Below are 27,547 nucleotides of genomic sequence, written 5' to 3' on the forward strand. Positions count from 1 at the left end.
ATTTAACCCCAACTTCCTCAGACTCCTACTTTACCATTTTAGCAATGTGACATTTTGACAGCATTCTAATTGTTGAATGTTGCTGTGAAGTGGTTAGAAATCAAGACCACAAGACTTCTTTCTAACATCATCTTTAGCTACTACAGCACCATTGACAAGTACAAAACCGTCTATATTTTGCTTCCTATATGCAATTCTGTACGGTTCGGTATTAAATTCTATCTGCATTTATTCACAGAAGAGTTGAATGATGCAACAAAGGTAGCCATTCCGCCCATCGTGCCTGTACCAGGCTCTTGGTAGAGCTGTCCAATTAATCCAACTCCCCTGATTTCCCCCATTGTCTTGTAATGTTTTTCCTTTCAAAAGAGCTTTGGCTAAATACTTAAATATTACCAGTGAATCCCGCTTCCATCACCCTATTGTGCAGTGCATTCCAGATCACAACAGCTGTCTATGCAAATAAAATGGTTCCTCATGTCGACTTTGGCTCTTTCATCACAGAATCTCTCAGTGCAGAAGAGGCCCTTCAGCCCATCGAGTCTGCACCGACACGTGAGAAGCACCTGGCGTACCTACCTAATCCCACTTACCAGCACTTGGCCCATAGCCTTGAATGTTATGACATGCCAAGTGCTCATCCAGGTACTTTTTAAAGGATATGAGACAACCCGCCTCCACCACCCTCCCAGGCAGTGCATCCCAGACCGTCACCACCCTCTGGGTTATCAAGAAGTTTTTCCTCACATCTCCCCTAAGCTTCTTGTCCTTCATCTTCAACTTATGTCCCCTTGTGACTGACCCTTCAACTAAGGGGAACAGCTGCTCCCTATCCACCCTCCATGCTCCTCATAATCTTGTACACCTCGATCAGGTCACCCCTCAGTCTTCTCTGCTTCAACGAAAACAACCCAAGCCTATCCAATCTCTCTTCATAATTCAAATGTTTCATCCCAGGCAACATCCTGGTGAATTTCCTCTGCACCCCCTCCATTGCATTCACATCCTTCCTATAATGTCGTGACCAGAACTGCACACAGTACTCCAGCTGTGGCCTCACCAAGGTTCTATACAACTCCAACATGACCTCCCTACTTTTGTAATCTATGCCTCGATTGATAAAGGCAACTGTCCTGAAAGCCTTTTTCACCACCCCACTAACATGCCTCTCTGCCTTCAGAGACCTATGGACACACACACCAAGGTCCCTTTGTTCCTTAAAACTTCCTAGTGTCATGCCTTTCAATGAATACTTCCTTGTCAAATTACTCCTTCCAAAGTGCATCACTTTACACTTCTCAGCGTTAAATTCCATCTGCCACTTACATGCCCATTTGATCATCCCGTCTATATCTTCCTGTAGCCCAAGATACTCAACCTCACTGTTAAACACCCAGCCAATCTTTGTGTCAGCCGCAAACTTACTGATCCTAACCCCCACAGTCATCTATGTTTATATAACTGACAAATAATAGGGGACCGAACACAGATCCCTGCAGTGCGCCACTGGACACTGGCTTCCAGTCACTAAAGCATCCTTCTGTCATCACCCTCTGTCACCTACAACTAAGCCAATTTTGAATCCACCTTATCAAATTACCCTGTATCCCATGTGCATTTGCCTTCTTTATAAGTCTCCCATGTAGGACCTTGTCAAAGGCTTTGCTCAAATCCATATAAACTACATCAGGTGCACTACCCTCATCTACACACCTGGTCACCTCCTCAAAAAATTCAATCAAATTTGTTCGGCATGACCTCTCTCTGACAAAGCCATGCTGACTATCCCTGATCAAACCTTGCCTCTCCAAGCGGAGATAGATACTCTCTCTTTCAGAACTTTCTCCAATAGTTTCCCTACCGCTGACCTGAGATTCACTGGCCTGTAGTTCCCTGGCTTATCTCTACAACCCTTCTTAAATAGCGGAACCACATTAGCTGTTCTCCAGTCCTCTGGCACCTCCCCTGTGGCCAGAGATGAATTAAAAATTTTGGTCAGAGCCCCTGTGATCCCTTCCCTTGCCTCCCTCAGCAGTCTGGAACACAAATCATCCAGACCTGGAGATTTGTCCACTTTTAAGCCTGCCAACACCTCCAATACCTTTTCACTCCCTATATCAATTTGCTTAAGAACCTCGCAGTCTCTCCCTGAGTTTGATACCTTCATCCTCATCCTCTTGGGTGAAGACGGATGAGAAGTATTCATTCAACACTCTAGTGATGTCCTCCGGCCCCAACCATAGATTGCCCCCTTGGTCCCTACTCTTTCCCTGGTTATCCTCTTCCCACCGATATACTTATAGAATATCTTGGGATTTTCCCTACTTTTACCAGCCAGGCCTTCCTCATATCCCCTCTTTGTTCTCCTAATTGCTTTCTTAAGCTCCACCCTGCACTTTCTGTACTCCACTAATGCCACATCAATCACTTTAAATCTTTGTCCTCTGCTTATTGACCTCCTTCCAGTAGATTTACTCTAACAAAATCCTTCATAATTTCAAACACCTCCACTAAATCTCTCCTTAACCTTTTCTACTCTAAATGAAAACAACCCTGGCTTTCTGATTGCTCCATACACGAACGGGATTTGGGAGAGACGAGGTGGGGGGTGGGGGCAAATAACTGGATTGCTCTGCAGAAGACCCAGTGCAGACTCAATTGGCCCAATGGACACCTTCTGCACTGTATTAGTGTTCTATCACTGCTTTTCTTTGCTTCAAAGAACTCAAATCAAATTCACCAAACAAAATTTCTCCTTAACAAATTCATGACTTTCATTTATTAGCCTGGACTTCATGAATGCCAATCAATTTTGGCTAGGACGTTTGTTAATTGCATACTAATTATGTATAATTGTATGCAAGTGGTGGGCATTAATTGTGGTTTCACCTGAGGTTATATAAATAGACACAGACTAAAACTATGGTTGTTTGGTTAGGTGTATGCTTGGAATCTGTAGCTTTCTGCAGTCTTTCTCCATTTAATTAATATTCAGCTCCTCTATTCTTCCTGCCAAAGTGCATAACCTCACGTTTTCCCACATTATATTCCATCTGCCAAGTTTTTGCCCACTCACTTAATCCGTTTATATCCCTCTGTAGACTCTTTGTCTGATCACAAAATATTGTTCTAGGAAACTGTCCCAAATACACTCTGAATTCTTGCTTGTGGCTTCCTCTGTCAATTTGATTTTCCCAATCTACATGAAGATTAAAGTCACCCATGATTAATGTACTGCCTTTTATACATGCCCTCATTACCTCTTGATTTATTCTCTGTCCTGCAGTATACTGCTGTTCAGGGGTCTACAGACTACTCCCACCAGTGTCTTCTTCACCTGGTTAGTTCTTACCTCCACCCACATGGATTCTACATCATCTGATCCAAAGTCATTTGTGCTATCGTACTTATTCCATCTCATACTAACAAAGCTACCACATCATCCCTTTCCTTCCTGTCTATCCTTTCAAAAAGTTACATACCCCTGAATATTTAGTTCCCGGCTTTGATCTCCTTGTAACCACATCTCCGTAATGTCTATGAGGTCATACCCATTAACCTCCATTTGTCCCTTTAATTCATTTATTTTGTTCCGAATACTACGTGCATGTAAGGAAAGAGCCATTAATTTTGTCTTTTTGCCATTTTTTTCCCCTTTGACCCTATTTGCTGCTGTTTTTCTTGTTTGTACCCTGTCCCTTCCTGTCACACAGTAGGTATCATTACCTAAACAGCTGCCCTGCAAGGCTGCCATATCCTTATGCTTTGTAAAGCCCTCTCTACAGTCCTGGTTATTCAACTTGCTAGGACATTGGTCCCAGCACAGTTCAAGTGAAGCCCATTCTACTGGAACAGCTCCGTTCTACCCAAGTACTGGTGCCCCTACCCCTTGAACTGAAACCCATTCCTTCCACAACAATCTTTGAGTGTGGAGCAGGTAAAGCAGATCAGTGATAGGTGGGGGCTAAAGAGAGATTGACAAAGATGTAATGGCACAAGACAAAGGGAACATTAATGGCAGTGGTGAAAAACTAAAAAAGGTGCTGATAGTGGCATAAAGGTAAGAAAGCAGAATGTGCTAATAGCAGAACAAGGTTAAGCTGTCTGCGAAAGCAAACACCAGGAGGGAAATGGAAAGTTATGAAGGTAAACAGGGTGAAAGAGACAAACAGAAATCCTGCCAGAGAGAAGAGCAGTACTTCTTCAAGGTAGCGATTCCTGATTGAAAAGTGGCAGTAAATTAAACAAGAAGATAAAAGCAAAATATTGCAGATGCAAAATAAAAACAGAAAATGCTAGAAAAATTCAGCAGGTCAGACAGCACCCGTGAAGGGAGAAACAGTTAACATTTTGAGTCAGCACAACTTCTTCTGAGCTAAAGGGAAGTAGAAATGCAATGGAATTTATATTGTTTGTGGGGAGGTGGGGAGGGGTGCAGCAGGTGAAGCAGGATCGAAGGTCAGCAATAGGTATATAACCTCTGAGTTCAAGGGCAATTTCAGAGAACAGTTAAGAGTCAAGCGCATTACTGTGAATCTGGGGTCACATGTAGGCCAGACCAGTTAAGGATGGCAGATTTCCTTCCCATAAGTACGTGAGTGAACCAGAAGGTTTTTACAAAAATCGATGATAGCTGTCATGGTCACAATTACTGACACTAGCTTTATATTCCAGATTTATAAATTCAATTTAAATTCCACCAGCTGCTGTAATGGAGTCTGAACCCATCCCCTAGGGCCTCAGCCTCTGTTTTACTAGTCCAGTAACATTACCACTAAACCACTGCCCCCCCGCCCCATGAACTTATTGGATTCCCAGTGGGAATGAGTCAATAGAGCCGTTAGAAAGATATTACTTTGGCATCCTATTCTAACTTAAGAACTTCCAACCTCAAATACTCTCCAGTGCAAAGACCACCTACTTTCATCTTCATAGTGCTGCCCCAATCTTTGTGCCACCCCACCCCCCAGCCTTATCCCATCTACCGCTGAAACAGTCATCCATCCTCGTTATTTTTAAGATTCCAATAATCTCCCAGCTGACCTCCCAATACTCCACCCTTGTAAACTTCAGCTCATCCAGAAATCTGCTGCTGCATTCTATTCCCCACTATGTCGTACTCACCTATCACCCATCCTTGCAGAGCTACATTAATTCCCAACACCTCCAAATAAAAATCTTACCCTTCCATCAAACAGCCCCTCAGTATCTTCATGATCTATAAACACCCCCAAACACTCTTGGCTGTTTGTACATGCTCTAAACCACACCATTCCCGACCCCTACAACTCTCTTCAGCTTTAAAAAGGTGCTATATTCATGCCAGCTATTTTTGTTTAAAGTAATGCACAACTGTTCAGATTATGGATAAACGGAAAAAAAATAGTTTTTGTATTGGGGCAAGAGGAAACCTACTGCTGGCAACAAGGAATAAATTAAAGGGGATATAGTGGCATAGCGGTAATGTCACTGTATTAACAATCCAGAGGTCCAGACTAACACTCTGGGGACACGGGTTCAAATCTCACCATAGCAGCTGGCGGAATTTAAATTCAATTAACCAAATCTGGAATTGAAAGCTAGTCTGTAATCATGTCCATGAAACCATCATCAACTGTCACAAAAACCCATCTGGTTCACTAATGTCTTTTAGGAAAGAAATATGCCATCTTTATCTGGTGTAGCCTACATGCAACTCCAGGCCCACAGAAATGTTGACTCTTAACTGCCCTCTGAAATGGTTGAGCAAGCCACTCAGTTCAAGGGAAATTAGGGATAAGCAAAAAGTGCTGGCCTTGCCAGCAACACCCACATCCCATGAAAAAATAAATTGAAAACCAATGTTCAAATAAGAATGAGGGCAGAGGTAGTCTTTCCTGTCAAGAAAGCAATTTCTTAAAGGAATACTTCTCAAAGTCTTTCAGCAGTTGCTTTACCTCCAGAGGACAGCCTGTATCATACGCATTCTAAACAAATGAACAACTGCTTAATTTTCCATGCTTACCAGTGCTTCTCCAAATAAATCAATGGCAAAACAAGCTTCTCTGAAAGCTTTCTCAGTTAGTGGCTCTGGTTCTCCAGTGATTCCACTTCTTGATGTAGGCAAAGAATCTGTGTTTACTGCAGGCGACTCATTAACTTCTAGCTGGGGTATGCCATACAATTCTGCCGGTTTGCGTTGAGTTGGTAGTGGCCTCTCATCGTAGGGAAGTGAGTTAGTATCCACCTGAGGAAGGACCCCAAAAACAAAAAATCAGAATTGTAGTAATAGCTTCAGGCAGGTTTCCCAGTTGGTAGCAGAATACAGGTCATGGATAAATAGTACTCCACCCCCTCACATATGGGACATGTTACTTCTTTGGTTCCGATCTTCGTCTGCATTGGATTGAGCACTCAAATCACCAACAGTCCAAGCCTGTTTTGACAGAAAAAACGTTTCAAACATCAAATTGGTTGTCTCAAGATGTTTGATATTCAATTAGTTAAATGCACAGCCATGGATCTTTTTTGCGACACTTGCCCCCTCTCAGTTGCTTCAATCCATATATTTGAGTTCAAAAATTTTAAAGTGACAGAATAGTAAACAAAAGAGAAAAAATAAAGTGAGCATACGTGTAAATTAACTTTATTTTTTTAAGTATTATTTTAGTTGCAGAGAACAAAGGTTGCGATAAGTGTAATTTTTCAGTTTTGGTGTTAAAGTTAAATAGGTTAATCATCAGAGGGTAAGAGGTATTTCCTTGGAACACTTGACAATCTCAGAATTAAGGATTGTACAGTGGAAAGGGAAATGAGGCAGAAGGGGAGAACTCCACCGTTTCCAGTGGAGAGCAAAAAATCTAACGTTCTTTCACAGTCCACAGCAGTCAGTTAAAGCATCACTAGGAGAAGCCTGAATGTAACTAGGTCACTTGTTTGCCCTCTCAGTCAAGTTAATGATTAGGGCATGTGACATGGTACAGCAAAAGAGCTAAAACTGCAAAAGGTTACAGAACCTTTTGGTACATCTTCCCTACTCACTTGTACGTGAGTCTGCTTTAAGAGTGCCAGTGCTTCTGCCTCTCAGCCCACACAACAGTGAAAGATGTTTCCAACTTGTTACCAATATATATCAGTCAACAGGCAAATCAAAAGTAAAAGTGCTAGTAAGCCAATAGAGCTGGGTGTCAACGGTACAAGTAGCTGTTACAATAATTATATGGAAATTTAATTCACTTGGATAGGGAGGGATAAATAATCCTGGCACTTTAAATACAAAATCATAAAATAGTACAGCACAGATTGGAGACCATTCAACCCATCAAGTCTGTGCTTGCTCTTTCAAAGTGCAATCCAGTTAGCCCCACTCCCTCACTCTTTCCCTAAAACCTTACACTGTTTTCTCCTGCAAGTATTTATCCAATTCCGTTTTGCAGGCTACAATTGGATTCATATTCATCACCCTATCATGCACTTCATTCCAAATCCTAACCACTGCAATAAAAAGGTTTTACCTCATGTCAACTCTTTTTTTTGCCAATCATTTTAAATCTTCTGGTTAACGGCCTTCAGCCAATAGCAACAGTTTCTCTATTTATTCTTTCTAAACCCTTCACAATTTTAAACACCTCTATCAAACTTCATTTTAGCCTTCTCTGTTCCAAAAGACAAACCTTGTTTTCCAGTCTATACACAACTGTGATTCCTCATCCCTGGGGCCATTCTACTAAATCTTTTCGGTACCTTCAACAAAGCCATTATGTCCTTCCTAAATTGTGGCGTCCAGAATCGGACACATTGCTCTATCTGGGGCCAAAATGGTCTTTTTTTAACAAACTATGTTAGTATAATTTGCTGATTTTTATACACTATGCCTCTACAAAGTTCAGGATCCAATATGCTTCATTAACTCCCTTGTTAAGCTGTCCTGCCGCCTTCAAAGATTTCTGCACAAGCACCCCCAAGGTGTCTCTGTCCTTGCACCTCTTTAAACCTGTATTAACTCTTCTCATTCTTGTCAAAGTTTATAGGCTCACATTTTTCAGTGTTGAATTTCATCTGCCACATGTCCACCCATTTCACCAGTCTATGTCCTCTTCAAGTTTATTACTATCTTCTTCAGTGTTTACTGTACTTCAAAGCTTCATGTCATCTGCAAATATTAAAATTGTGTCCTGTAACCCCAAGTCATTAATATATCAAAAACAGTTGTGGCTTTGTAGTGAACAAACACACCACTGTATACTCCCCTCCACAACAAGTCTCTATTTTCTCTCTCTAAGCTAATTTGGTATCCATTTTGCTACTTACTTTTTTATCCCGTGGTTTTAATTTTGTTAACGAGCCTATTATGTAGCACTTTATCAAACATATTTTTAAAGTCCCTGTACACAACACCAAATGCACTGCCCTCAGCCACAGAATTTATCAACAGTCATTGCATTGTGATAAACTATTTGCTCACGTCATTGTGGACGGAATATAAAGAGACCAAGAGACTGAGCTTGTGGATGACTCAAGAGATTTCTAAGCCTAAGTCTGCAAAATACTTTGGATCACTAAAATCTAGTCACGATATTTATTGTTGGTAAATAATGTTTTCAATGTTATTAGTGCCCAAACTTTGTATAAATTCAGGGTTGCTACTAAATTACAGGCTCTGTAGCTGCCCCCTTTCTGTAACTATAACCAGTAAGTACAATTATTATTAGTTCTTTTTGTTCCTTTCCAAGTCAGTGGCCAAGATGTTACAGCAGAATACATACCCTTGGAGAAGGTAACCTGGCAGGTAGAGGAGGAGAATGCAGTGGTTTGGGAGAGCATTGTGGCTTTCCAGGGGTCTGATACTGTAACTTGTGGCTTTCTTCATAAGACTCTTGCAATTGGGTTTCCACAGTTGGTGCAGATTTCAGCCTCAAAACCTGTTGTTGGATTCTACTGGGGTGATCCACTGGTTCAAGGGGAAACTCAGGAAGCTTTCGGATCTGGAAATTAAAATAAGTGCTCAGGATTTTTTAAATAAAGAATTATATCTAACCTGGAGTCCAATTAACTACTTTCTGAGCCTCAAAATGGAGTTAAACATTTCTTTATACCACTTTAATTAGTTGCCTCCAATCTTAAACTATGAGTTCAAATTATGCTTAAAGTAGTCCAACAAATAGCTGGAGATAACTTCCACTATTAACTATTCTGCTTAATCCAGGCCCAGTTCCTGGTCTGTGCTCAGTTAGCTAGGGCAGCAAATATGAAATACCATTTAACTATGTCCAGAAGGAAAAGAATGACTTCCATTTATATAGCATTTATTTACAACCTCAGGATGCTCCAAGTGCTTTAAAAAAAATGAGGTACTCTTGAAGTGTGGCTAAACTTATAATGTAGGAAACACAGCAGCCAATTTTCACACTGCAAGATCCCACAAGCAACAATGTGATAACTGATCAGATAAATCTATTTTAGTGATCTTGATGGAGGGATAAATATTGCCCAAGACACAATGGAGTGCTCCCATACTCTTCTGATAAATAGTACCATGGGATCTTTGACAGCATCTCAGACAGTGCCGCACTCCCGCAGTAGTGGACTGAAGTGTTAGCCTGGGCTAGATGCTCAAATTTCCAGAGTGGACCTGAATTCACAACCTTCAATGCTCCTCCTTCCAAATGTCATGCATTGTGGTCCACTGAAAACTGCACACTGATGGCCACTGAATGCTGGTCAGAATAGGATGGGCTGTGATGTCTCTTGCAACTCAGTCTGCCGACATTATTCAGGCTCACACAGGATGGGTGACGCATCCTGCATCATTCAGCATGCTATAAAAGAGCCTTCAAAAAGAGGAGGGAAGAATGCAGGACAAGTATTTTTTGGAAAAGAGTCTGGCCTCCATTTTAAAATAGACTCATTAAAATTAATAAATGTTTAAAAACTTAGTCATAGCCACTGTTGAAGTTTAACCCTTGGAGATAAGAATCCAGAAATCTATCGACAACAAACAGCGTTGTAGTTCATCTCCAGTGCAATGCTAGACACATCACATCTTCAGCAGGCTACTGATAAGTGAACGTGTTAAGCAGAATCTGTTTTATTTCTGATTTTATTACGGGCAGTTTTAAAATAAACTCACCATACTATGGCAAATTAGACATTCTCATCTAGTTCACCTCCTGAGCCACATCACCATTTACTTAGGGAGGGTGGGGGGGGTTGGGAGCGGCAGGAATTAGTCCAACAAAAGTGAAATATTCTTAACCCCTGTTATAATCCAAATCCATACTGACCATTCCCATGTCTAACAAGTTATGTAGCTCCAACTGCTGGTAAACTTTCATCCTGTAATCATCCATTTGCTGCTTCTTCTGTTTTGCCAGGTCATAGTCCTCTTTCTCTATTGCACAGCGCTTTTCCACCTCATAACGGCCCAGGCGCTCTCCCACCTGAACAAAACAAACTGTTACCTACCCTTAGAATTAACAATCAATATTTGCATAGGCAATCTCCAAATAAACATATTGCTTTTTTTTGAACAGAAACAATTCTAAGCATTTAATAACCATGGTAAAATTTCATAAGCCCTACCAGTTACTGTGTAAGCTTCTGATGAAAGGTCATTGACCTGGAACATTAATTCAGTTTCTTTCTCCATAGATGCAACCTGACCCAAATGCTTTCCAGAAAAATCTGTTTTTACTTTCGACTTTCAGCATCTGTAGTACTTTGCTTTTGGATAATTACTCATTATGTTTTCTGTCAATTTTATAAGAATACTTAATGCTAATCAAGATGATGCAATAAATTATATTTATATAGCACGTTTCAGAGAAGCGTAAAATATGACACCAAGCCACATAAGGAGATATGGTGGATGGCCGACAGCTTGGTCAAAGTAGTACGTTTTAAGCAGTGTTTTGAAGAAGGAAAGCAAGCGCTTTCAGTGCATGGGTCTATGCAACTGAAGGCGCAGTCACGAGGAATGTTCAAGAGGCCAGAATTAAAGGAATGCAGATATATCACAGGGTTGTGCTGCTGGAGATTATAGAGATAAGGAGGGGTGAGGCCAGGGAGAGTTTTGAAAATAAGCATGAGAATTTGAAAATCAGAATGTTACTTGACTGGGAGCCAATGCAGGTCAGTGAGCACAGGATTTGGAGAGGCAAGTCACAGCAGCATTTTTTTTGACAACCTCAAATTTATAGGATGGTAAAACGTGGGAGACCAGGAGTGCTTTCAAATAGTCAAGTCTCGAGGTAATGACGACATGAATGACAGCTTCAGCAGATGAGCTCAGGCAGGGGTGAAGTCAGGCAATGTGACAGAGGTGGAAATACGTGATCTTAGTGATGGCAACAATATGAGGTCAGAAGCTTATCATGGGATCAAATGTGACACCAAGGTTGCTAACACAATGGTTTAATCTCAGACTTTTGCCAGGGCTAGGGAGGTCAGCAGCTCGGGGATGGAGCTTGGAGCAGGGACCAAAAGCGATGGCTTCAGTCTTTGTAATATTTAATTGGAGGACATTTCTGCTCATCCAGTACTGGATGTCAGATAAGCAATCCGACAGTTTAGTAACAGTGCAGGAGTCGAGTGAGGTGGTGGTGAGGCAGAGCTGGGTGCCATCAAAATACACATGAAAATTAACACTGTGCTTTTGAATGATGTCACTGAAGAGCAGCATTTAGTTGAGAAATAAGAAGGGGCTAAGGATAGATCCTTGGAGGACACCAGAGGTCATGGTGCAGGAACTGGAAGAGAAGCCATTGCAAGTGATTCTCTGGCTCAGACAGACAGCTAAGAATAAGAGGGAAGAGCAAGTCCATCAGCTGGACAATGGTGGAGAGGTGTTGGAGGAGAATGGTGTGGCCAACCGTATCAAAGGCAATACGCTGGTCAAAGAATGCGGATGGGAAGTCTGCCTTTGTTACAGTCAATAGGATGTCATTTTTAGGGAGAAGTAAGAGTGAAAAAATGCTGGAATTTCTCACTTACTCAGTATTTGCAGCATTTTCTGCTTTTATTTTAAATTTACAGCACCAACAGTACTTTGCTTTTATATTAATGCATTGTATTAGAAGCTAATTCATGATCTATTGTTGCATTTTTGGGGTACACCCTGCACCCACACCCCCCCCAACCCCCACCTCCCACAATAGGATGCTTGGGAACTCGGAAATTATGGCCCATCATGCGCTCTCTCCTCAAGAGTTCACTGCCCTCTTATCCTCTAAATCTCTCCATGTAAACTCCCTAAACCACATCCATGGCCACCACTTGACTTTGCCATCTCACGTGGTAATGTTAGTAGGTTCCTTCATATCAAATAGTCAGGACCATCTCTGATCACTTATTTGTACCATTCACCACCAACATTCCCCTTCGTCTCAATACTCTCTTTCTGTATCCGTCCCTGGAAAAATCCATCCCCCAATTCACTTACAACCACATTTTCAAAATTCCAACTTTTTAGGCTTTGGCCCCACATTCGCCATAACATTTCTGCAGCTACTGATTTACTCAACCACACTCTACCTTGGACTTCCTAGTCCCCAGTAAAAACATTACTCTCTCTCATCCTGGCCATTCCCCTGGCACAATCCTCATCTCTGCTACTTTAAGTCCATGGGACGCAAACTTGAAAAGATATGGCAGATAACTGGTTTAGCCATCCACTGCCTATTCTGGCTGGAACACAAGCTGCTCAATATTCCAGAATCTACCTGGAATGCAAAGATAAATCACCAGCTTCTTTTTTCTACTTCAGACCATCTGCTTAAATCCCTCTGCCCTGACCCTTTCACCCTCACCTCCAACAAGTATGAGGAACTCATGGACTTCTTTGTCACCAAGATAGAGACAAACCAATCCGCTGCCTCTGACCCACAATGGCCCCTGTTCAAGCAATGCCTTGTTTTTAAAATGTTCATCCTCCTTTTCAAGCCCCTCCATGGCCTCACCCCTCCTTTCTCTGTCATCTCCTCCAGTCCCACAACCCTACATGATATCTGTGCTCGTCTAATTCCAGCCACTTGTGCATCTCCAATTTTAATTGCTCCACTATTGTCAGCCATGCCTTCAGTTGCCTAGGCCCCAGGTATGGAATTCCCACCCTACACCTCTCCATCTCTCTACCACACCTTCCTCTAGGCTCATTAAAATCAATCTCTTATACCAAAGCTTTTGTGATCTGACTTACCATCTCCTCAAGCTTCCTGTGAAGTACCTCAAAGTTTCATTACATTAAAAAGTACTAAATATAAGTTTTTGTTGTTATTACAGAGGATAGAATTTAACATCAGCTCCAAAAGAAGACACCACCTACAACCCAATACTCCCTCAGCAGTGCACTTGAGCATAAACCTAGATCAACTGCTCAAGGGCTAAATTGAAACTTGAATCCATGAAGTCCTGACTAATTGGACAGAGCGCTCACCTTCTGCCAAAGTTGACAGTGTATTAGTTTAAAGCCTACTTTGATGCATCTTGTTCTGAAAAATAATTTATAAATGTCTGCGCCGCTCTTGCGAGTTGTATTTCAAACATTTCCATGGTGCTGACAACTCTGATAAACCAAACTGTTAAAGGCATTAAGAACCCTTCAATGGAACTGTGTTGTAACTCACTTCCAGTGAGCCAAGACTGCCAATTCCAACACAAGTTTTTCCTAAAATCTACATAGCTATTCATTACAAGTAATAAAGTATCAAGACAGAAATCTGAATAATTAGTGCAGTCGTTTTTTTTATATTCAGTGATTGGTTAGATTTATAACCTTAATTATGTACAAAATCAATCTCACACTTAATATACAAACATTTGTGATAATGTCCTTATCTACAATGCAATTGTTCCTCAATCAGTAGTAAGTTTATATTTTGTTGGATAATACTTGATATTTAATTACATATTACCTTCTGAAGGTCAGCTATGGCTTGTTTAAGTTTCTTTGCAAAATCATAACGCTCATGTTTAACTGCTTCATGTTTCTCCTCATCCAATTTACGTATTATTTGGGCCACCTCAGGATCCTGGTACATGTCAAAGGCGAGGTCATCCAAGGGTGAGACAATCTCAGATTTACTGAAAGCAAAGGAGTAACGACTACCCTTTAATAAATGAAACAGTTTTAAATAATCTATTGTAATATTTTTCTAACAAATCTAAGTAACAAATGAAATCATCATGCTGCTGTTTAAAGATACTGTACATTTGATCCTTTCCTCTCTGTTGACTGTAGAAGGCAGCACAGCCAAACCCAATCCTGTTACAAACTCTCACATGCATATTCAACAGGTAGCCACTGGAAATCCAGAACATTACCTGCTTTTTCTTTGCTAGCCAATGGAGATTAAGACCAATTTAAGGCCTCAGTTAACAATGAACATGCATCCAGAAAGAATAAATGGCATTTTTAAAAAGATATTTTGCAAATGGAAAAAAATGAGACACAACACAAAGGTAAAAATGCACCAAATCATCAACACTTTCCAACTAGATAGCAGCATCCTGCTACCATACACCTGTAACTATGAATGCTCCTCTAAAATGTGGACTATCCAGGCAACAATGGACCAAACCAACCAGATCCATCAACTTTCCCATTTATGTGTTACAATGACATTGTGCTTCAAACTTGGGTCTTTATCTCTGTGAACTGAATTAAATTGTTATCAGGGTGATTTAATGTTTCCTGACATTAAGTTCAAAGGGCTCGAAATATAACGTTCTCAGTTCCAAATAATTCATACTTCATTTATTGCATGAGGCTGACAAAGATGACAGCAATGTTGGAAGCAAGCCTGCAAACAATGCAATGGCAGTAGACTGTCATGAAGCTATGAATGTATATAATATTATTGGAAAATATTTTTCTTTTTAAATTAAGGTTTAGTCTGTGGGTGTGTCTTAACTGGATTAAAAACAGAGTCTGGGTGCTTTGATGTGTTCTAGTTTTGAGATGTAAGAGGTAAGAGTGCATTTGCATTTTTTGAATAGAGCATTCAAGAAGTGGGGTGAAATCTGGCACCTAGCGAGCAGAGACCGAGCAATAGGTTCATACTACTAATAAAATTGGTACTATGAAAGGGGTTCTATTATTAGAAGAGGCTGGTGATACAAATGAGAATGAGCTGTGCTAGGCGTAAGGATAGCAGTTGTGTATGTGCGGGGCATGGGCAATGTGAGATCAAAACAGCTGTGAGCCCCCAACTGACTCCACAGGAACCAAAGTGAAAGGAACCTCATTTTGAATTCATAAGGTGAAAATGCTTTGCCTGGTGTCTGCTTAAAAATCTATGGGTTGCTACTGCCTTAATAGAAATTAGTTTGGGAATTTGTTAAAAGTTATGATAGTAGTAATTTGTAGCCATGTTTATGTGTTTAATGTGTTGTAAATTAATAAAATGTTTCACTTCGTTTAACATAAAACCTCTCGAGAACTGGGGGTCTGATTCCTGAATTTAGAGTTGCATCTTAAACATACCACTTAAAAATATAGGTTATGACAGTTATTTAAAGTTTCCCTCTGGGATTTCTAAATAACTCAGCTTTACCGAAAGGCTGTCGCATAACATAGACCTCCAAGAAAATCCTTTTGCTGAAGACGGACAGATGGATCAACAGACAAACAACTCTGATCCTTCAATCAACTTTCTGCATCAAGGATTGCCATTCAAAAGTAAAATCTCAAAAGGAGGAACTTCCCTCTCAGCATGGAAGCACAGTCTGTTTAGCCAACCTCCTTCCCCCACAACCAACAAACTCAACATTATGAGAACATAATTTGCTGTTGTAATGATTGTGAAACTGTCAGCAACTTCTGATGCCCCACATTGTGCAGCAATCTAGAACAGCTGTCAGTGATATCCTACTCCTCTACAGAGAGCACTGTTGTAGTCTTTGCAGTTTCACTCAGCACAGAATCAGTGATTTGACATCAACTTCCACTTTTAAACACTCTGATGCAGGCTGTCTGAGATTCTCCAAGTCTGCCCACAGATGTTCCTTTCATTGTGTCCAGGCGTGAAAGCTGGCACTTAGGTTTCAACAGGACATGACCTTGCACCCCCGCCCCCCCCCCAGTTCCATCGGCAACCAGGTCACATAGGCTCATCAATGGACAGTACAAGTAGGAGATCACATGCCCATCTCCATTACTCCACTTTACCTTGTGTTCAGAGACAGTTTAAAACATAACCATGCTTTAAAACCTTTCATACGAACAAGCAGGGGTAGGCTATTCAGCCCCTCAAGCCTGTTCTGCCATTTAATAAGATCATAGCTGATCTGATAGTAATCTGAAATCTGCATGCCACCTACCCCTGATAACTTATCACTCCCTTGCCTACCAAGAACCACCTTTTCAAGAACAGAGTTCCAAAGACTCTCAACCCTTTGAATTAAAAGATTTTGCATCATCTCCGTTTAAAATGGGCAACCCCTTATTTTTAAAGTGACCCCTAGTTCAAGATTCTCCCACAAGAGGAAACATCCTCTCCACATCCACCCTGTCAAGCCCCCTTAGGATCTTATATATTTCAATCAAGTCGCCTCTTACTCTTCTAAACTCCAGCGGATACAAGCCTAACCTGTCCAACCTTTCCTCATAAGGCAGCCCACCCATTCCAGGTATTAGTCTGGTAACCTTCTATGAACTGCTTCCAACACATTTACATCCTTCCTTAAATAAGGTGACACAGTATTCCAAACGTGGTCTCACTAGTGCCCTGTACAACTGAAGCATAACCTCTCTATTTTTGTATTCAATTCGCCTCGCAATAAATGATAACATTCTATTAGTTTTCCTAATTACTTGCTGTACCTGCATACTAGCCGTTTGTGATTCATGCACTAGGACACCCAGATCCCTCTGCACCTCAGAGCTCTGCAGCCTCTCACCATTTAGATAATACGCTTCTCTTTTATTCTTGCCAAAATGGACAATTTTACATTTTCCCAAATTATACTCCATTTGCCAGATCTTTGCCCACTCACTTAACCTATCTTTCTGTAGCCTCCTTATGTCCTCTTCACAACTTACTTTCCTACCTATCTTTGTGTCATCAGCAAATTTGGAAACCATCCCATCCATCCCTTCATCCATGTCATTTATATAAATTGTAAACGTTTGAGGTTCCTGCACTGATCCCTGTGGCACACCACTCGTTATACCTTGCCAACCTGAAAAATACCCATTTACGCCTACTGTTTCCTGTTAGCCAGCCAGCCTTCTATCTGTGCCAATATTTTACCCCCTATACTTTGAGCTTTTATTTTCTGCAATAATCTTTGATGTGGCACTTTATCAAATGCCTTCTGGAAATCTAAGTACAGTACATCCATTGCTTCCCCTTTTTCCACAGCACCTTACTTCCTCAAAGAACTCCAATAAATAAACACAATTTCCCTTTCAAAAAACCATGTTGACTCTGCCTAATGACCTTGAGTTTATCCAAGTGCCCTGCTATAATTTGTTTAATAGCAGCTTCTAACGTTTTTCCTACGACAGATATTAAGCTCACAGGCCTGTAGCTTCCCACTTTGTCTCCCTCCCCTTCTGAATAAAGGAGTTATATTTACTATCTTCCAATCTAATTGGGACCCTCCCGGAATCTAGGGAGTTTTGGAAAATGAAAACCAATGCATCAAATGTCTCACCAGACACTTCCTTTAAGACCCTAGGATGAAGTCTATCAGGGCCCAGGCTCTCGTCAGCACACAGCTCCAACAATTTACTCAGTGCCACTTCTCTGATGACTGTAATTTTCCCAACTTCCTTCGCATTTCCATTTCCTGGTTTATAGCTGCTTCTGGGATGTTAGTTGTATCCTCTATATTGAAAACTGATGCAAATTACCTGTTCAATTCACCTGCCACTTCCCTGTTTTCCAATATCAATTCTCCAGACTCACTTCCTATAGGAGCAACGCTCACTTTGTTAACTCGTTTTTTTTTAAATCTTTAAAAAAACTCTTACTATCTGTTTTTATATTTCTGGCTACCTTTCTTTCATACTCTAATTTCTCCCTCCATATTAGTCTTTTAGTCATTCTTTGCTGTTCCTTATATTCTGTCCAATCTTCTGACCTGCCACCGGTCTTTGCACAATTATATGCTTTTTCTTTAAGTTGGATACTATCTTTAACCTTCTAGTTAACCACAGGTGGTGTGTCCGTCCATTGGACTTTTTCTTAGCCTATTCTGTGCATTCCGAAACATCCCCTTAAATATTAGCCACTGCCTTTCTCTTAACCCAATTTGCCAATTCACTTTAGCACGTGCAACAATTAATTTAAATTAAATTACACCAGCTGCCGTGGTGGGATTTGAACTCTGTGTCCCCAGAGCATTACCATGGACCTCTGTATTCCTAGTCCAGTTTCTTTACCACTACGCCAAAGTCCAAATTGTTAAAGTAAATTGTGAACGGCAACGGTCCAAGCAACGATTCTTGTGGAACACGACTTCCCACCTTCTACCACCCTGAATAACTACTCTTTACTCCTATTCTCTGCTTTTTACCTCGAAGCCAGTTAACAGTACAAGCTGTTATTTGGCTCTGCACTCCACATTCTCTCACCTTAGTCATTAATCTATTATGATTCATCTTAACAAAAGCCTTTCAAAAACCCAAAATAAATGATACCTCTGTCCTACAAGCCTATTAGATCCTTCAATCAAAGCATTCAAAAGGATATTTGACTGTTATGTGGAAAGGCAGAATGTGCAGTGTTGCAGGGGGAAGGCAGGAGTATGGCACTAAGTGAATTGCTCATTTGGAAAGCCAGTGCAGGAACGCTAGGCTGAATATCCTCCATCTGTGCTGTAACAATTCTATGATTCTGCGATTCTATTACATTGTCTCCTCTGTTTTCCCATTTAAAAAATCATCATGGTTGGCCAAGCAAGATTTTCCTTTTGAAGTCCATACCAATATACATTATTACATTTTTAGTTTCTAAATAGCCATCTATTCCCTCCTATCCTAAGGATTCCATTATTTTTCCTAACAGTGATGTTAAGCTGACTGGTCTAAAATTCAGTGGGCATGTTCTGCCCCTTCTTAAAAATAAGAATTACGTCAGCTATCCGACAGTTCACTGGCACTACACCTTCTCCTAACAAATTAAACATGTGCAGTAATGTCTCCACTATCTCTTTCTAGATTCTTGTAACATGCACAGATGCAACCCATTTGGAACAGTGGCTTTATCCTCAGAGTTTGATTAGTTTATTCAATACATCCACTTCATTATTATCCTAAACACACTTACTTCTTTGCTAATCTCAACATTCAATGTTCTTTCCCGCAGTAGCGAGTAAAGCGAAAAAAATTAATATTTCTGTCAACTTTATCATTACCTATGATATTATTTTCTATTCCTTAAAAGATTCTGGTTCCATCACTGCTTTTCTTTTTTTATTAACGTATCTCTAAAATATTTTACTATTTTGTTTTATGTTCCATGATAATTTAATTTCATAGTTGCTCTTTGCCTTCCTAATTTTTTTTAAACTTCTATTCTCTTTTATCATGCAATCAGCTGCCACGTACTTAATCGCTGCTTCTTTCTTAACTTCCAATTGCTCCTTATGTCTGTATTCTTCCATGGAGTTCTAGAGTTTGTTCTTACGTTTGAGCAGAATACATTTTTTCTGCACCCTTTTGAACACTGTTTTAAACATTCCTGATTATCGTTCTGCATCACCGTTTGGCAATATTGTTGACCATCTATTTTCCCAAGTTCTATTTTCAGTCTCTCAAATCAACTTTTCTCCAATCTATTAACCTGGTTTTTGTTATACTTAGTCCTTCTCTATCATCATCTTAAAAGCACATTGTCCAGATGTTCCTCTCCTTTTCCTTCCCTCATCTGCTTTGGTTCGTTCCCCATTACTAGAGCCAATAGTGAATCCTCCCTTGTTTGGATTTTTACATATTGGATTAGAAACTCCGTTCCTTTACCCCCTTTGCTTACCTCTTCTGATTAATATCAGGGTACTAGAAATCCTCCAAGGTTATTATTTTACTTTTTTTTAAAAAAAAACTCAATTCCATAATTTCTGCATTTTTCTTCCTTCATCTCTCTTCCAATATTAGGTGGTTTATGGATTACGCCTATTAGTGTGATTGATCCTTTATTATCTTTCATTTCTATCCACATAGTTTGTATTTATGTCTTGCTGACAGCTGCCTCTTTTCGTTATCGCCATTATGTTAATCTTAGTAGGTACAATAACTCCACCTCTCCTTTTTCCCTCTCTATCTTCTCTAAAATCAGCAGCAAGCACCAGCACTGTGCCAAACACAAAATCCAAGCCATTGAATGAAGCCTATTCTAAAATTAAATATGCAAATGGCTGTGCAATGTGATCAATGGCTTCCCACTGTCTCAGGACTAACGTGTATGTAAAATTAAATACATTTCATGAGTAACTCATTTCCCCTCGGCACATTCATTCATATTTCCCAAACATCCATAAAGAGTCCACAAGTTTTTTATGTTCCAAATAAATAAAGTACATTGTAATACTGGGAATTAACTATTTGTAACCTGAACCAGACTTTATTAGTAATATTTCAATCTAAATTAAAGCAAAATACCTTTCAACAAATAAGTAAAAATCCCAATGTTACAATCATCTTGCAGTCTTTTCTATAACCCAACTTACTAAGCATTCCTTTTAAATTCCCAGAATCAGAATCATGACTATCTTTTAACCCATAAAGAACTAATATCCTTCCTACAATTGGTTGGCCTGACTGCAAACTTCCAAATAGGGCCCACTCGATACCTCAGAGCAACAGCATCACTCCTCTGCGATACTCTATCCCTCTGATAATGCAATCCATACCTTAATTATCTACTTTATAACAGCCAAGCAAGGGCATGATTGTTTCACAGATTCATCCATACTAGATGTTACTGGATGACTATCCAACATTCCTCTAAGCTAATACTTGGATTTTGTGTTTGGCACAGTGATGGTGCTTGCTGCTGACTTTAGAGAAGATAGAGAGGGAAAAAGGAGAGGTGGATTTATTGTACCGACTAAAATTAACATAATGGCGATAATGAAAAGAGGCAGTTGTCAGCAAGACACAAATACAAACTATGTGGACAGAAATGAAAGATAATAAAGGATCAATCACACTAATAGGCGTAATCCATAAACCACCTAATCTCTTCTTTTGGTTTCCCGCTCCATCATTAATGTTTTTACATGAATCCACACGAAAATCCAACTGTTCTGAATATAATTGCATTGTTCCTATTTTGATATATTTGATGCTTGAATTATGTTTATGGTAATCTTGTCTAACCTCGCTCAAATGGTCAGTCCTTGGCTGGCAGCAGAAGTAGTGTCTGCATACAAAATGTTCAACTTTACGGACAAAATGTCAACTCTAATCCTGTCATTTACCCAATATGTGCACGCAGAATTTCTTACAGGGACCTCCAAAGATCAGAAGCTGGAACCCACAATGAATTTATTTTCTCCTTCCCCACCCTAGGGACACAGGTAAATGTTTAGGATGCTCACTGTCACCCCTTAAGTGTTCACTTAATACAACACTGGCATTATGCACAAGTAATTAATTTTTACAGGAGAGACAATGTGTGAGTAATTTGTCGGCAAATAACCAAATTGGGTCAACAAAAGCACATTCATTGGGACTCATTTAAATTGACTTTGATGGAAGAGAGTAAATTCACATAAGCAAGTGGCTGTTGCTAAGAGATTGCAGGAAATCCTGTCAACAAAGGAATGTAAATATGAAGAGAGATACAGTTAGATGAATAGTTAAGGACTTTGAAGAACACTTAAATTATTAAAACTTTATGATCTGAAAATATTCACCGTGAAAACTATGGTAAAACAAATGGGAAAATTTGTGTACAATAGCATTAAAAAAAAAACAACTCAATAAACAGTGAGCTGCAGCAAAGAGAATAACAACAGATCACAATGTTAACTGACTGGATTGTGAGCAGTTAGAATTTATCAAGGATAGGAATTCAGTGCTTTTGCTTGCCTTTAACAATTGCAGTGACTTGTGTAACTTTCAGACAGTAACTTTTTTTAAACAAGTGTTTTGGTGTAAGTCTCTGTGTTAAATTACCTTCAATTAGACAAAAGAAATTACCTACAAACAGATAAGATCAGGACCAAAGATACAAGGAGGAGGATAACTAAGTCATTAGCTAGGTTTTCAAAAAGCATGAAGTTTTCCAGTAGTGTCCATTCGGCTGGCATAAACCAGACACGGTGATGTCACAGGAGAGCAGGCTGGTGAGTAATACTGTTTACTCACCAAAAAACAAAATAAGTTTTTTTTCAAAAAAAAAGTCTACCTTATTTTTATTCAGGCCAACAATAAACAAATAAATAAAAAAGACCAGGGAGGAAGGGCAGACCACATGCCAAGATTGTAACATGTGGAAGTTTGTTGGTGTTGAGACCATCTCAGATTTCCACAACTGCAGGAAATGTACAGAGGAGGAATTTTTAGATTGTCTTCTGATTAAAACTGTCACACCACAGAGGAAAGTAGTCAGGAAGGCAAAGGTGTGACTGTCAAGGAGCCACTTAGCGGGGACTTAGCAGCAATTGAGAAGCAAGTGCCACGAGCACTGGTCTAGTTCAACAGACATTCCCTACCCGTGAGGCCAAGGAGAAAGACAGCAGGGCGGGCAGCCACAATGCAGACCAACGTATCATTGGTTTGAGGATGGGATGCAGGGAGCAGAATGTGGGTTCTATAATTCAGCGAATAGGCCTTGTTCTTTGCAGCCACAATCAAGAGTCCCAAAGTGTGTGTTGTCTATTCAATGGGTAAGGGATATCTCAAGGTAGTTAGAAAAGAATTTACAAAGGGAGGGGAAAATCTTGTCATGGGCAACACTGGGACAAATGATATAGACAGGACCTCAAGTATAATAATCACTGAAGCCACATGCAAACTGGCATAGAGACAGAGATTTGGAGAACCAACACACACGGCTAAAGGGCTGGTGAGAAAATGTTTCTTTTTTTAATGAGGTAACGACAACAGCCCTGGTTCAGGAAGGAGCTGTACCAATGGGACAGGCTCCATCTGAAGCAGAATGGAACCGATGCCCTAGCAGAAGCAATAAACAGGGAGGCAGCAAAAATTTTAACAACCATACCAGAGTATGAATAAGAATGAGTGCAAAAAAAAGTGTCTGTAATGAAACAGAGCGGAACTGGAGGCAATAATATGTAACAAGGAACAAGATATTCGAGAGAATACTGAGACACAGCTACAAAAAAGGAATTAAACATAACCGGGTAGAATATACTTAGAAAAAGTAATTTCTGAAAAAGAGGAAGTCGCTGTCTTTATTAAAGAGATAGAAATAGCATAATGGCACAAGAAAATAATGACACAGCCATCTGTAAGATGGAAAGAGTGTCCATGTGGATAAAGCTAACAAAGGATCAATCATACTAATAAGGGTAGTATACAGACCACCTCACCGTGGAAGGGAGTTGGACAAGGAAATCTGAAATTAAATTAGGGATATGAGTAAAAAAATCATGGAAGGTTTCAATTATTCTAAAATTACTTGGACAAGAGAGGTATAACAAAGGATAAGGGAACAGAACAACGTACCATCTTAATTTTTTTGCAGTCTGTAGGTCCTTTAATTTTTTTTTGCAAGGCCACAAACAGGCACTAACTTAAAAGGGGCCAACTTGGCCTGGATGGAAACTTTTAGACTACTATTTAGCTTAAAGGAAATATTTGAATGGAGCTCCAACATGCTAGGGCTCCTTTCTAACTCCGTATTTTAAGAAGCACAACAAGGGCAGATTCGCAACTGGATTGGATTTTGTAATGGGGAATGAAGGCAGTTAAGAGAGAAAATGCAGGGAACTTCTAGGCAATAGTTAACATAATATATAAATTTATTTATCATCATATTATAAGACGCTCCACAGGAGCATGATGGAATAAAATATGACACGGAGTCACATAAGGAGGTATACAAGGTCAGATGACCAAAACCTTGGCCAAAAAGGTAGGTATTAAGAAGTGTCTTAAAAAGAGGAAAGTGGGGTGCAGAGGTAGGGAGATGTAAGAAGTGTATTCAAGAGCTGAGGAAATAGGCAGCTGAAGGCATGGTCACCAACGGTGGAGCAGTTAAAAACAGGGATGCTCGAGGGGTCAGAAATAGATGAACACATATCTCACAAGGTTGAGAGGCTTGGAGAGATTACAGAAATAATCTGTAAGGAGGGATTTTAAAAACAAGGATGATTATTTTAAAAGCAAGATGCTGATTGGTCAGGAGCGAGTGTAGGGAAATGAGCACAAGGATGATAGGTGAACAGATTTGGTGCGAGTTAAGACAAGGGCAGCAGAATATTGGATGACCTCGAGGTTATGGAGAGTTGACAACGTTATGGAGGGTTGACCATGGGATGCCAACATGGAATGCAGTGGAATAGTCAAGTCAAGAAGAACAAAAGGCATGAACGAGTGTTTCAGCAGATGAGCTGAGACAGGCAAAATCAGGTGATGTTACAGAGCTGGAAATAGGTGATCAGACTGACACCGTGAATATATGGTTCGATGCTCATCTCAAAGTCAAATGTGACACCAAGGCTGTTAACAGGCTGCTTAATCTCAGACTGTTGCCAGGGAGACAGATTAAGTCCACAGCTAGGGAACGGAGTTTGGAATGGGGACCACAATAGCAGCTTCAGTTTTTAGACCATAAGACCATAAGACATAGGAGCAGAAATTAGGCCTTTCGGCCCACCGAGTCTGCTCCGCCATTCAATCATGGCTGATAAGTTTCTCAACCCCATTCTCCCACCTTCTCCCCGTAACCTTTGATCTCCTTATCAATCAAGAACCTCTCTATCTCGGTCTTAAATACACTCAATGACCTGGCCTCCACAGCCTTCTGTGGCAATGAGTTCCATAGATTCACCACTCTCTGGCTAAAGAAGTTTTTCCTAATATTTTTTATATTATTACATTGAAGGAAATTTCTGCTCATCCATTACTGGATGTCGGGTAAGCAGTCTAATTTCACAAGGAGCTGAGAGAAGTGGTGGTCAGGTAGAGCTAGATGTTGTCAGCATAAATTTTCTTTTGTATTTACTCATGGGATATGAGCATCACAGCTTTTGTTGCCCAACCCAAATTGCCCTAAAGAAGGTGTGGTGAGCTCCTTGAATCGCTGCAGTCCATGTGGCAAAGGTACACCCAGAGTGCTGTAAGGAAGGGAGTCCTAGCAACAGTGAAGGAACATAGTGCCAAGTTAAGATGGAGTGTATGGCTTTGGAGGAAACTAGCAGGTGGTAATGCTTCCATGCCCTTGTCCTTCTAGGTGGTAGAGGTTACGGGTTTGGAAGGTGCTGTGGTGCATCTTGTCAATGGTACATAATGCTGCCAACGTATGTTGATGGTGGAGGGTGTGAGTGTTTAAGATGATGGGTGGGGTGCCGATCAAGTAGTTTGCTTTGCCCTGGGTGGTGTCAAGCTTCTTGAGCATTGTAAGAGCTCCACTAATACCAGCAAGTGGAGAGCATCCCAACACAATCCTGACTTGTGCTTTGTAGATGGTGGACAGGCCTTGAGGAGTCAGGAGAGTTAATTGCCATAGAATTCCCAGCCTCTGACCTGCTTATGTGTCCACAGTATTTATATAGCAGGTCCAGTTCAGTTTCTGGTCAATGGTAACTCCCAGGGCGTTGACAGTAGGGGATTCAGCAATGTTTATACCATTGAATGTCAAGGGAATATGGCTAGGTCCTCTCTTGTTGAAGGTTGCAATTGCCCAACACTTGTGCAGTGCAAATTTTACCTGCCACTTATCAGCCCAAACCGGACTGTTGTCCAGGTCTTGCTGCATGCTGGCAAGGACTGCTTCAGTATCCAAGGAGTTCTGAATGGTACTGAATATTGTACAATCAATCATCCAGCAAACATTTCCACCTCTGACCTTATGATGGAGAGAAAGTGAGCAATGAAATAACTGAGATGATTGGGCCTAGGTCACTACCTTGCAGAACTCCTGCAGTGACGTCCCTGGATTGAGCTTCAATAACCACAACTATCTTCCTTTGTGCTAGATATGACTACAACCAGTGGAAATTTTCTCCTCCGATTCCCACTGATTTCAACTTTACTCAGGCTGCTTTGCCACACTCAAACAAATGTTCCTCAAAGTTAAGGGCAGTCACACATCTCATCTCTGGGATTCAGCTGTTTTGTTTACGTTTGCACCATGGATATCATGAGGTCAGGAGCAGAACAGCTCTGATGGAATCCAATGTGTGAAAACTAATCCTGTGCTTTGGGGTGTTGTGGACAAGAGGCAGCATGTAGATGAGCAATAGGAGGGAACCAGTGAGAGAAACTTGGGGGGCGGGGGGGGAGAGAGAAACACCAGAGCTGTTGGTGGAGCAGGAAGAGAAGTCATTGGAAGTGGTACTGGATACGCTTCAAGATAAAAATTGAGAAGGACACTGTGTGACAAAGGCCATTGTAATAGAGTAGGGGAAAACTAATGTAGAGGAGCACATGTCAGGGAAGGAAATAAGGCAAGTTATGTGTGGAACCTCATGCAATGTTAACGGAAAATTCTGCCAACAGGTCACGTGGATGAGAAAAAGGGCAATAGGACAAGGATGAAATCTTGAATTTTCGGAGGTGATTAACTTCCTTAAAAAGCTGGATGAATATCTGATTAAGAGTAGATCTAAAGCCTACAAGACTATCATACTTCTGTGCTTCCAAAAATCAAAATAAACTAACATGTGGAGTATAACTGCTTAGCACTGCATAATGTAAACTGCAACAATAAACTGATCTTGTACTTCAGTTAGTTAGGCATCAGGGAAAAATTTTAAATCTATATGTGGAATTTTAACACATGGTTATTCAGCTTCTACACAAGGCTAACCAACTAAGAATTCAAACAGTTCAGATTGTAGCCTGTATGCTTTTCCTGTTTCGTGTGTTATATTCTCACATACTTATTCAGAGGTATATTTTAGAAGGGTAGCACAACAACACACAGCTCCTAGTTTATTAATAATTCAATTTAACAATCCATCACAAGATATGCAATAAATCTCAGGTTACTATTAAGTCTCAACACGTTCTTTCACATAGCCATGAACTTGTCTAAACTAATCAATTCCTAATTATCAGTGAGTTGTTCCTGAAGCAAGATCTTCATTTTTTTAAAACTGTTGATTATTACTTTTGGTCAGTGACAAATTACACAACTTGCCATTTTTACTGCCAGGTCACTCACAAATGAAGGTCAGAATGGGGGGTGGGGGATGGTGTGGAGGGGAAGGGGGAGGAGGAGACAGAGTTTTACATTAAGTTTACCATTTAGAATGGCACAATGTTCTAGACAGTCATTAAGGATACACCATCATTATATTGAAGGAAAGTCACTTGTATCTCCAAATCAGTATAAGAAGAAAAAATACTTTCATTTATATCATGCCTTTCACAAACTCAGGATACCCCAAAGTGTTTTATAGGCAATGAAGTATTTTTGAAGTGTCGTCT

The 27,547-nt window shown here is 40.4% G+C and overlaps 1 protein-coding gene across 5 annotated transcripts in view; it reads right to left on the reverse strand.

The window, feature by feature from the left end:
• cep104 (centrosomal protein 104) overlaps positions 1 to 27,547 on the reverse strand; it is a 258,319-nt gene that overhangs the window by 207,791 nt on the left and 22,981 nt on the right. For all 5 annotated transcript variants that reach the window (XR_005945259.1, XM_041205856.1, XM_041205857.1 and 2 more), the window contains 4 exons: positions 13,890 to 14,058; positions 10,263 to 10,418; positions 8,745 to 8,963; positions 6,005 to 6,226 (listed from right to left, as the gene is read on the reverse strand). Coding sequence is in view for 4 of the 5 variants with exons in the window: in XM_041205856.1 (XP_041061790.1) it covers positions 6,005 to 6,226; positions 8,745 to 8,963; positions 10,263 to 10,418; positions 13,890 to 14,058 (766 nt within the window). In the remaining variant the exon portion in view is untranslated. The remainder of the gene's footprint in view (positions 1 to 6,004; positions 6,227 to 8,744; positions 8,964 to 10,262; positions 10,419 to 13,889; positions 14,059 to 27,547) is intronic.

Source organism: Carcharodon carcharias, chromosome 15 (assembly GCF_017639515.1).
Source record: "Carcharodon carcharias isolate sCarCar2 chromosome 15, sCarCar2.pri, whole genome shotgun sequence".
Taxonomy (NCBI): Eukaryota; Metazoa; Chordata; class Chondrichthyes; order Lamniformes; family Lamnidae; genus Carcharodon; species Carcharodon carcharias.